The sequence below is a fragment of the Dufourea novaeangliae genome, unplaced genomic scaffold, assembly GCF_001272555.1.
Source record: "Dufourea novaeangliae isolate 0120121106 unplaced genomic scaffold, ASM127255v1 scaffold65, whole genome shotgun sequence".
Lineage (NCBI taxonomy): Eukaryota > Metazoa > Arthropoda > Insecta > Hymenoptera > Halictidae > Dufourea > Dufourea novaeangliae.
Window position 1 is genome coordinate 1692190 of NW_015373961.1, and position 12416 is coordinate 1704605.

Sequence of the window (12416 nt, forward strand, 5' to 3'; positions counted from 1 at the left end):
CGATAGAAGTGAATATGCAGAGATGAAAAAGAGGTTATGTTTTGCCTCCGGAAGCTTTCGATCGATTCGATCGGTCTGGTCGATTGTTTTTCGATATTTAAATCACTTATCCCGTGTAGAAAATTTGTTCACGACGAAAAACGAATTCTCTTTTTTTTTTTCATTTTCTCTCGGACTCTCGTGTTGTCTCCTCCCTCTCTTTCTTCGACGCGACGACTGTTATAATTGTGATCAAATAAGTAAATAATGTCAGACTCGAAACAGAATCTTGTTAACTTTCTGCATTTGCAAAACACCCGAATATTTTAATGCATAATAGACATGAGAACCTTGGTAAATGAATTCGTAACTTAAAAGGATCAACCGTAAGCGGTACGAGAGCGCGGCGGCCATCTTTGTTTTGGTTGCAGCCATCTTTGTTCTGGTTACAGAATTCTATTCTCTCCGTCTCATTTTTCACGGAAATTCAACGGAGTGAAGAGAGAAAAAAGATAATACAACGCGTAAAAAATAAATCAAAGAGATATTGAAGGGGACCACACACGTGGAAGAAAAACCTTCGATAATTATTTTCAGTTATTCTCTATTAATATCGTAGACACTATTTTAGAATTTGTATCATTGCGAACGGAGGCTCGTACAAAAAGTGTGTATTGCACATGTTGCTTAATTATTTTGTATAGGCGTTCTCCGCGAGTTACAATTCGTTCGTATTTTCACGCAAGTCCGAGAGCAAGTCTCTTCTCTTTTCTCCTCTCCTCCACCCAAGGGAAGTTCATCCTAGTCCGAGCACACGAAATTACGCGCGTACCACGAGACACAACTGCACACGAGGACGAAGAACACGCACACAGAAACACAATGTGAGTGCAGTGCGTCAGGAAAGTCTCTTTTCTGACGAATTTATCTAGAAACGAGTCACACTGTGCTACTTCGATTTCTTTGGAATATTCACGTACCAAAGAAATGTACATTTGGAGACCTTAAATGAAACTATTTGTCCCTTCTGGCATTTTATTGTTAAGAAAGTTTCATTGATTTTTGTGGATACAGTAAATCATCGATGTGTGTTCGAAAGCTCCTCGGAACTGATAAGGAGAGGTTCCCAGGTGTATCGCTGACTTTTTAATGAGGTTTAACAGAGTGATAGAGCTTGGAATTCTGAAGCCAATCATATTTGCTTTAGCCGCATATGACTATTAGTTTCGGCAAGTATCAGCCGTTTATGAATACCGAAGAACCAAAATGTCGAGGGCCATTCGACGCAACTGATCGTAAATCTGTCCAGTACTCGGATTCCTCTGCTTCCAATTAATGAAGTAAGAACAGCGTTAACATTTTATACTTATCGTTCCTATATTATATCCGCGGTTGGTTGTGCACAGTACGAATCTGAAAATAAATTCCATAGAAAACCGCACATCACGTTTGATCTTCGAAAGCGTCACTGATCTCGACATGGTTCTACTTTATCGATTTGAAACTGGAAAATCAGAGTGCTCGATGGATTTATGAAGATTCTTGTACCGACTCGTTATTAGATATTCTTGCAGAGACTTTTCTAACGCGGTAGAAGAGACTGAGTTTGGTGCTGTTCATTGGCAATCCTCTTTTTTGTTTCCCAAACGTCTCTCGTTTCCTGATTCCTAACCGCGTTCTACATTAAAATTACAAGGTTTCGTCTGGTTTTTTTTTGTTAGGTACAGAGAGAGCGTCACACGCTTTTCCGATGATTGGGCTACATAAATGTTGGTTTTTCTCTTTTTTACTTTTTACAAACAATTACAATCGTTATCAACTTTGCACGGTACATAGACGATAAAGTTTGATACTGGTTTCTAGGCAATATTTCCTGCCTATAGCCACTTCATTATTCTTCCTTAATATATCCAATTATGCTTTACAATAACTTCTTTTTTTCAAGCCACCTCGTACGTCCTATCTAAACAATCGTGAACAAGACCACAGTCATACGGAAGTACCGTTCACAAAGAGACTTTTCCTCTTAAACAATTAGGATAAACTTCTTCTTTTGGTAGAATTTTAATCACGAACAGAACCAAGCCCCGATGTCGAAATAAAGACAGAGTTTGGTACTCTTCGTCGATAATCTTTCTACGATCACTTTCCCTCTTCTTAATTCTCAATTTCACTATCAAATTATACAATTCATACTGTCCATTGTAATTGAAAGTAATTCTGCACACGGCCCGTTATCCGGACACCGAAAACGAAGACACTGAAATGGACCACCAATCGGTCCTGGCAATGAGAAGAACACATAATTTGGTATCAGGTCATCGATAACATATTTCACCTAAATACCAACATTAATACTCAATCGTTACTAATCTTTCCTATTCGGTATCATTCACAGGCAACCCTCTTGGCCCTGAACGTACTTTCGTTCCCCGAATTTCGTCTAAATCTCGCTTTCGCTGTCACAATCACACCGTCGTTTCGGAAACAACCACAAAACCGAACCAAGCTCTGAAAGTGAGCCAACGATCGACAGCATTCAATACTGTGTTCGGTTTACAGAGCTCCGAACCATTCTGTCCGTTTCATTCGGAGAACCTTTCGATGATATATCGTTTCTCTCGACACCAACTCATGAACAGAACCAAACCAGTGGGGCGACCAATGATCTCACGCAACACCACGGCCGAATCGTGTGAAAAAGAAAGACGAGGCTGAAGAAGACGCGACACAGGTCGAGGAGAGGCAAGCAGGTCGATTGAACGGGGGAAGCGTTTAAAGCTGTTATCAAACGATCGCCATAAGAATCGAAATTCACCAGCTCATACCTAGCCGAAACAATTAAAAAATATTGAAACTTATAAGTTTATTCAACTAAAAGCGAATGAACGAAAAAAAGATTTTTCTCGATTTTAGGAATTCTCGATTACGTAATTATTCGCTAACAGTGTTCCCAATATGAGTATGAATTTTTTAGGGAGTTTCTAGAGAATTTTGTTCTATTTTTCTTTTGGTTAAGATTAACAATAAGAAACGTTGCTGAGAAGAAAAATAATGTTTGGAACAAATCTTCCATGGTTAATAACATCGGTCGATGCGACTTCGTTGGAAAATAAAAGACAATTTGCTATTGACCATTCGATCTGTTAAATTTTGATTCTGAGCCACGGTGTGACGCCCTTGAACACGGTCGCCGACCGGGGGCCATTTAGCGAACCGATTTTCACAGACCACGCCTCCACATTTTCATTTGTTTCTTAGTTCGAAACAAGCGTGACATCATCTTGCCCATCGGACTTACCGAATAAAACATACATTTTTCGGACATAGATCACCGGACGTAAATATATTGAAACGAAGCCATTCGATTATTAGAGAGCGAATGTTTATGCAAAATGAATGTTTCGCGAGGTTAAACCACCGAGAGAACCGGGAAACGAAAACGGAGAGAGATTAGTTTACGCGTGTTTTGTAAAACGATTACAAAATAAAATCATTTCTCATATCGATTTCGTTTATTGTTTATCGAGGTTCTGAGGATTTCGGATACACACTATAAATGCACAACATCCGCAGTCTATTAATTATCTATTAGACTATAGAAAAAGGGTAAGTAGAGGATTCCTTCGGTTAAAAATAAAAAAAAAACGAAAACATCATTAAAACCCACAAAGGTGTGTGTGTGTGTGTGTTAGAAACCTAAAGTAAGAAAACAATTTATAGGTTTTAATGAGGTTCGGTAATAAAAGATTTTATTTTCAATTGATTATCCCAGCGCACACACACGGTGAACGTTACAAACACATCCCGCGGTCCGTTTTGCGATGGGTATATTATTATAATATAAACTTTGTATTCCTAATGCGTTTTGTTTTTCTTTCTTTCTTTTTTTTATCAAATCACACGTTAATTCACTGTCATGTTCGTTTACCGGACGTAATATCGTGACGTTGGTCCATGACAAAGAAAAAAAAAAAAAAAAAAAAAAAAAAAAAAAGAACAACATCGGGTCTCGTTGCGAACATCTAAATCGACCCGAATGTAACAGCGACGAGCACGTTTCATCACAATCAAAGTGCACATATTCGTCTCGCCGTTTATTCATTTTCGTGTCTCTCAAGGGTCATCAAGAAAATGTTAAAAAGTCCCCGGATCCGCTGTTGTTCGAGATCCTCGAGAGTTCTCGATGTTCACGAGTTTTTATTTTTTTTCTTCACGGAGCCGCCCGTGAAATCCCCTCACGTTTCGTCCATCCATCGATTTTTCGCGATTTTGTCTATGTACAAATCACGGTTGCAAAATTCTACAATTATTTATACAATCGATCGATCCCGGGCCCCCTGGCAAACACACCTGTCCGCTGGCTTCACGAATCTTAACGAACATGATCGCAACAGCTTTTTCTCTTTCGTACGACATTCGAATTACATTTAAACGTAACAAAAAAAAAAAAAAAAAAAAAGGTCTCTGACTTCATAAACGTTCATAAACGTAACGATCAGTTTGAAATCCTGAGTGATCTCATCCTTTTGCCGATTAAACAAAACTTATATTTTATTTAACAAAAAGAAAACAAGCTCACGATACTGATCTCGATTTCTGCTGGCTCGTGGAACAAAAACGACCTTCTTACGGAAAGACTCGTGTCGTAGCTGTCGACGTGTCAGTTACCGAGAACTCACCCCAAAACGAAACTGTCAGATCCGGCAACAAGGAAAAATAAAAATTCATTTTCCCTCCCTCCCCTCGCTTCTACCTCTAGATCTAACCGAGGATCGTTATCGAGGCTCGAACGCGCCAATTTCAAGCCTCGAATCTCTTCCAATACCAGACAGTTCAGGTTCACCAAGATGGCGACGGTTGCAAGGGCTATCATCGAAGCCGCGTACTGTACACACTCGCGACCTGCCAAGGATCACGGATCATCCGCGTTAATGTTCTTCGTCCAGACACACTATGTGCGTCTGTGCACCCTCTCTATCGAACCGAACCGATCTCCATGGCGATCACCTATTTCGTTCACCGCGGTTGCTCCCCATGCCACTACTGTTCCAGCCTGAGAATCGGTCAACACACAGTCATTCGTATTAAAAATCGACCTGGATACAAGATCGTCCCACTTGATTCCATTATCCTTGAGTTCCACAAGAAGGTCAACCAGGATCTCCCTCGAGACCACAACACAGCTTCTACCGTCCATGGTTGGCGATCGTTCCGATGTTTCGACCCGGTCTGCTTCCCACAGAACACTCCAGAACTCGTGGCATACGTTCGAAGTATCGACCAGTCCAGTGGAGACACCTTCCGCTGGGTTTCGTTCAAGACCCACAGAGGCTTGACGCACATAGATCCGACCCGCAGAGGCCTGACGCATCTAGGTATGGTTCACAGAAGTCTGACGCAGGTAGATCTGACACACAGAGGTCTGGCGCAGACAAATCTGTCCCACACAGGCCTGACGCATCTAGATCTGACGCACATAGATCTGACCCATAGAGGTCTGACTCGCCTAGGTGTGATCCACAGAGGTCTGACTCGCCTAGGTGTGATCCACAGAGGTCTGACGCACCTAGGCCTGACGCACGGAGTGGTTCTCAAGAGGAATCCTTAGATCGATCGGTCCGAATAGATCGTCGTCGACCTGGCTCCTGTCAGGAGATCGATCCCCTGTATAGTGGTGTCGGTTACGAGCTTAAGCGGCCATTGACACACTGGCCCGACACGACACTGTCGACGATGACGGCGTTGTTCCGGATGGTGAAGACGACGACGATAACGACGACGACGTTGACGACGAGCCTGCTATTGCTGGTGTCGTTGATTCACTTGTGGTGCCAGCCTGCTAGCCTGTCCCTCCGGATGGTGGGCGGGGCCATTGCCGTCGCATTGGCGCTTCCAAAACAAAAGACACACAAAACAGCGACATTAGGCGCGCCACCGTCCCCCTTTTGCTCACCGTAAATATCTCATTCGATCGAAACGTTCATTTTTTTTATCTTTTATTTTATGACTTCAACGGGGCCTCCGCCCTTTCCCTCTCTCTTTGTCTATCGCTCTTTCTCTCTCGGCCTCCGTCCGTGTTCCTCGTCCCTCTTCCCTTCGCTTTGCTCACGGTTTTTTTTTTTTTTTTTGGTTCTCGATAAGATCGTTAGATGGGAAATTTGGACTCGTGTGTCTCTCGTCGTGTCGAAAGATCTCGTCGATTCCGAGCGAAACGATCGGAAAATGATCGTTTTTCTTTGTTTTGGTTCGTGTTCGTTCTGACAGTCAAGTGTGAATTGGTTTTCTCGGTTGACGAATGCGTGTACGAATATGGATATGATTCTTTTGTTTTTGTTTCTGTCCGTGGATGCATGGAGGTGTCGAGGGTCGATCGATCTGGCAGAGGAACGGGAGAAGGGGGAGGGATCAAAGTCACGAAAGCAAGAAATTCGAGATCGACGGGACGCCGTCAAGAGAGAAGGACCGCCGTCGGGCGAACGTTTTTTCTCCACGATTTCTCGGGTATCCCGCAGGCGTGTCCGGTACCGTGGCACAGGAGGAGATTATTTCGCCCCCTCTTTGCCTACTTTCGTGATTTAGAATTAGTGTGTTGGCTTTCGGTTACCTGAAAAAACATTCAACGAGAGAACATAAAGCGGCTGTTCCCTTGCGGAGGGTCTCTCGACGCCGGGATTTTCACCGGGTGTCTAATACGGTGTTTTTTTTTTTTTTTTGTTACGGTAAACGAGAGAGATTAAAGAAATGGGGCGTGTTTTCTTTCTCTGTTTGTCGTGTGCTCCGATTGGTTCACGTCAGAGCGCTCGAGGAAAATCGAAAGAAACGGAATGTAAATAGAAAACGTGCATATATCGTGCATAAGGAATTCTCGGATTGCTGATGGTCGGGAAGTCTACCCAATGGTCAGTTTCAACGTCTTATCCATTGATTTCATCGAAATTTTGACAAATACTTCACTGTTAATGTTATACTACGATGTATTTTTTTGTGTTTCACAGAAAATTTTTAATGTATCAACCCTTTAACACTAGAATTACCGAAAATTAATGTGTTTTTTTTTATTTTTATCGCGTTAGTGAAAGAGCCAGCCTGTTGAAAATATGCAAATCGATATATTAACAAACTTCTTCACTGTTCTGACATTATATAATAATTTTTACAAGAGTTAACGAACTAATCATTTTATCACTGTTGGTAGTTCTAGTTTAATGATCGAATAGCGATTAATGCAGTACGGCAATGTGGGCTGATAGGGATTACGATACGCTCTTTGGTTACTTCACTGTACTAAAAAGATTTAAATTAGGATTTTATTTTAATACATTATTTAATACATTAAAGATCTCATTTTTCAAGTGTAGAAGCAAAATGGAATTTAGGGATACCAACTATAGTGGACGTTAGAAACAAAAAGACAGAAAAGACCGTGACTCAGACTTTTAACACCGAAAATTGAAATGGAACAGTACTTTTCGAAGTTCATTCAAAATTCAGTCACCATCCAAATAAGATTTTTCAAATGTACTTCCAAAATGCAACATTTTTAATTTATCCAATCAATCGAGAATCGAAGACTAATCACCATAAGAAGAATATATATTTTCTAAGGCTCAAGCTCGACACTCGTCGAATGGTGCAAAACTTCTCCACAGCAAAACAATTTTCTTTATCCGAAGGTTACGAGACGTTCTGAGATAAAGTGGAGTAACCAGTTACCAAGCAGCGTTTCGCAATCGTCCGGTCGACAGTCCGGCTTCCCTCTCTTTTCCGTTACGCTCCTATTCGCCGGACGTGACGGTGGATAATATATGTATCTCGAAACCGAGAAACGTGAAAGTCTGTGCTTTCGTAACAGCTGACACATGGTCGAAGCTTGGGTTTCCTTCCTGGCCATTGTGCATCTTGACGACGCGTGAACGACTCCTAGGCTCTACGATCGAGATCCATCTTTGATTTAACCCCCTGTGACGTTTGTCTTTGTAACTCTTAGCTTGCCGTACGTGTACAGTACAGTTTTCAAAAATATCAGGGTACCTGGTCTGTGTAAAAAAATCGACAAATTCAAATATAACGAAGGCTGATTCGTTAAGAAATTCGTCCAAAAATTTATTTAAAAGGAATGATGCACGGGGGGTCCAAACGAACGCACATCATCAAAACCGTTCGAGTTTCAAGGATTAACACCGTCTGAACATTCCACCGTTTCTGCAGTCATTATAGAATTGTACTGAAAATAGTTATTCTTCTTATAATGAAACGTTTGTAGCATATATGTTTTAATTTGTGGGTTACGTTCAATAGACACCAATTTGTTCCTGTCAAAGTTAAATAAAGCCCTGTCACAGGAGGTTATGGCAAATCCATTAGCATAAATCGACAATAAGTTTTATCTACTGTAGATTATTGTTGAACTGAAGGAACATTTATCATTAGACTGCTGATTTTATGCCTATCGGACTCAGTGAAACACACTAAAAGACAGAAATTCCTACACTTTTGTTTTTGCCTCACTTCATGAAATGTAATTTTGCATAAATTGTCTAATAATGAACATTCTTCAGTTATTATTATTCTGACTTCGACGAACTCGATCGATCTCGATCCCTTTCGACGATCCTCGTGCAACGTGTCTCGACGTGGAAGCAATCTTCACACGGACCACGTGACATCGTACGTGTCTTCGTCGTTCACTCAGCGAATCCGGAATTCACATTGCAAATGTGGGTAATAAAAGTGGACAGAACAAAAGGAATTACGAGAACGTACTGGGACCCAGAACAGCGTAAAAAGAAGCTAAATTACTCTCTGTCGAGCACGTTCCTATTAATCGTGTTATGTAAAATTATAAGAGACTTGTAATAATCGTGTACCAAGGAAAGACCACCATCCCAGTGCACCCCGATAGCAGGCAAATAGTCACGAACGTCGCATTTGGAAAGAATATTCACGGTGCACCAATTAACATTCACTTTGGAATTGTGTCGAATTCTACAGTTTAGAAGGATACAACGATGTGTTCTCTGTAATGATTATTTATGGACACTGAATACTTAATCACCAAGAACCACAGTAAATTCTCGATACACGATCGGAATGATCTCTACGTTAAATGCTTCTGCTTTCATCCCCCACTACCGGTGGAATGTCTTTTGGGACCAATCAAGCGACCAGTCGAATTTACGAGGTGCAGATATAGTGTTCCTCTGCGATAACTGTTCCAAAGCAGTTTCGAGCATTAATCGAAGATTTACTGTGGTAGTAGTGAAATGAAATTTCTAGTAATCTTTTTACAATTCTCACTAGAATTCTGAATGATTTCTACTACCAATTGACAACTGCCAGTGCTTTTAACGTGAAATAATATCGACAGCAATCAAAGGGTTAATAATAACAGATACTTTTAACAACGACACTGTGGAATCGGGGTGATCATCAACATTCTTTCCAAATGACATAAAGTGCTCTCCCCTCTGAACTTCTCCCCGGATCACTAGACGATCGAGGGAGAAAACCAACCATGCCACGGTATCAAGACACCAATCTACTAAAAAAATGTGTGTTGTGTTTGTGTGACCTGGCTTAAATCAGAGGCTGAATATGCAACTAACACCGACATCCACATCGAGAGAGAGAGATCTAGTTCGCAAGCAAACGTAACCTCCATAGCCGGCTAGAAAGAAATCAATAAACATAATACGGTAAAACTTGGACTAGTGCCCGAAAATTGGGATCGAGGCCGGGCGCTTATGAAGTAGAGGAATCGATTCTAAATATAGCAACCATCGTCGAAAGTAGAAAAGGACAGCGAGTGAAAAAGTAAAGGGGGACTGATTCTCACGATGGCTCAATGGGAACTCCACCCTCACTGGTGGGGATAAACACCGAGCACTTATGCTGTAATTATGGTGTAGATCAGGCATGGGCGAACTTATGTGGCATGGGCGAACCTATGTGGCATGTACGAAAATTTTGCTGGCATTTGAACCATTTCTCCACTTATGAATTATTGAGATTTTTTAAAATTGTTATCACCGTATCCGAAACCTATAGTTGTTTAAAAAATCTAACAGGTATATTATCAACTCTCTCTTCTACATGTGCTTGTGAATCATTATTCTGCGAAATGAATTTTATAAAAGATAGTTTAAGGAATGGAATAACTGATGAATCTAACTCGACATGTGTGTTATTAAATGTGGCGAAACACGGACCTGATACAAAGAATTTGGCATCCACTGTACAACAGCAAAAATCTTATTAATAAATAAATGATACTGATTCTTATATGACAAGTTATGAGTTCATCTTTACGAAATTCTATGCTAATTTTTAAAATAGTCCGAATAAAATTCGGCAATAATTAATTTTTTTAATTTAATTTGCCAGGCACGTCAGTGATTCAATAACTATTATATATAATTTTTTTACACGCACATATAACAAGGTTCGCCACCACGGCTGTAAATCGTTTCGGACACTAATCGAAGTTCTACTGTACACACGGTTCACACATCGTCGTGTGTTAAACGAAGACCACTCCTGAGAAACGTGTGTGTGTGCTCTCGTATTGCCCGGCACGGTATACAGAGTGCCCCAAAATAGCTTCGACTTCCGAAAATGAGGGGTTCCTGGGGTGATTTGAAACAAGTTTTTCCTTAACAAAAAATGTTATCCGAGGCTTTGTGAACGAGATATTAACGAAAAACCCCGACCAATTAGAGCTCGGCCGACAGACTCGGGCTCTGCTTGGTCCGGGTTTTTCGTTAATATCTCGTTAACAAAGCCTCGGATAACATTTTTGCTAAAGAAAAAATTGTTTCAAATCATCCCAGGAACCCCTGATTTTCTGGAGTCGAAGCTATTTTGGGACACCCTGTACACGCTCGTGAACAAGAATAATCCGCGGGAAAACATCATCGGACAATACCGAGTGTAACAGAAAAAAAAAAGCGACCGACGGAACGAAGAATCCGCGGTTGGGCTCCACGATTCGCGGAGGAGCGTTTTTATATTGACATACGCGCGCGCGCGATCATTCGATGACTGCCCCCCTGGGGTTGTGTGTGCAACGCTCCCCATGCAATCACGCTGATGACAGCACCAAGTGTAACGAGCTCGAGATAAGCTGCATTTTTTTCCATCACCCTCGATTTATCGCAGAATTCGCTGTCGACGTGTTCCGTGCCATTGGGAATTTCGGACCCGAAGCCTTCATATTACTAATTATCCTGAAAACTATAAGAATTCAGAATGGAAATTATACCGCGGGTGTTTCGGTAAGGTGATTTTAAGAAAAACAATTACAATGAGAATTCAATAATCAAAAGAGATAGAAAGGCACAATAATAATATAAATTTTTTCAAATAGCGCAACAAATAATCATGTACAATTCACTAATCGATCGATTGTCGACAATTTCATATGATACAACTTAATATAATTCTCTAATTATTCTGAATAGTATATATCGGTAATTTAATTGTTAACGGACAAGATAAACGAAAGATCTTACATAATTTCATACTAACCGAACATCTTCTATATTAATCCCCGATACTAATGTCTCCTAATCTCAAAATTACAATCCTGTATATTAATTCTTTCTAGATCTATCGCGACCTCTGTAAATGAAAATCGTAAAAAATTATATTTCTTGTAACAGAACACTTGTAACATTGTGTATTTAACTATGGCATTTAGAATTATTCCAGCAGCTAACAGGTTCACCTACAGACGCATTCCACCTGACTTTCCGTTCACTCCGATAAAATTATCATACATTAAAAATAACAATCGCTTGTAATTACGACACAGCGTAATCGGAAAGCTAAGTGTCGGTCATTGGTGACCGTCGACGAGGCGGTGATTGCGTCAATATTCCAATTATACAAATGAAACACCCTATATACACCAGCGTCCACTGACCTTTTAATAGATCCTGGGCACGGAACGCGTCGAGGAAGAAATTCTTCGTTGAATCGATAATTCGAATCGATCGAAAGGAAATACGGACAGATTTCGACCAAGTAAAGATTACACGGAACCACCAACGAATTAGATCCCCCGTTAAAGGAGCGAAGCGACACTGTGTTCTACCCCCACCCAGTTTAATTTCTTTTAAATCAGAGGTGAAAACGTACATACACTGCCGGCTATAAGTATCAGGACACTTGCTGTATTTTTACAAAGTGTAATATCTATTAGAGACTTAACAATTTTTCACTGCCTTTATTTTCTGGCTTCGATTAATATGATTTTATACAAATTTTTAATTCGAATTAAAAAATTTAACTGTAAGTACTTGTCATATACGTGTGGTTAATTTGTAAATTTGTTAAATTATAATTTATGCATTGGCCATTACCGTCTCCTGATCTCAATATCTTATGGAGAAAATATGGTGGAACCGGACAAATATCAAAAGTGGACTTATGCA

General features: G+C 40.5%; 1 protein-coding gene across 4 annotated transcripts in view; it reads right to left on the bottom strand.

The window, feature by feature from the left end:
• The window catches only part of LOC107186625 (casein kinase I isoform epsilon-like), a 33479-nt gene that overhangs the window by 4837 nt on the left and 16226 nt on the right, over nucleotides 1-12416 (bottom strand). Inside the window, exon 9 of one of the 4 annotated variants that reach the window (XM_015574523.1) lies at nucleotides 5490-6586. The exons of 2 other annotated variants lie outside the window; for them this stretch is intronic. In XM_015574523.1, coding sequence (XP_015430009.1) covers nucleotides 6583-6586 — 4 coding nt within the window. In that variant the 3' untranslated portion in view covers nucleotides 5490-6582. Of the gene's footprint in view, nucleotides 1-5489; nucleotides 6587-12416 lie in introns of those variants that run through there. One more of the 4 variants, XR_001516183.1, reaches the window with a different exon arrangement.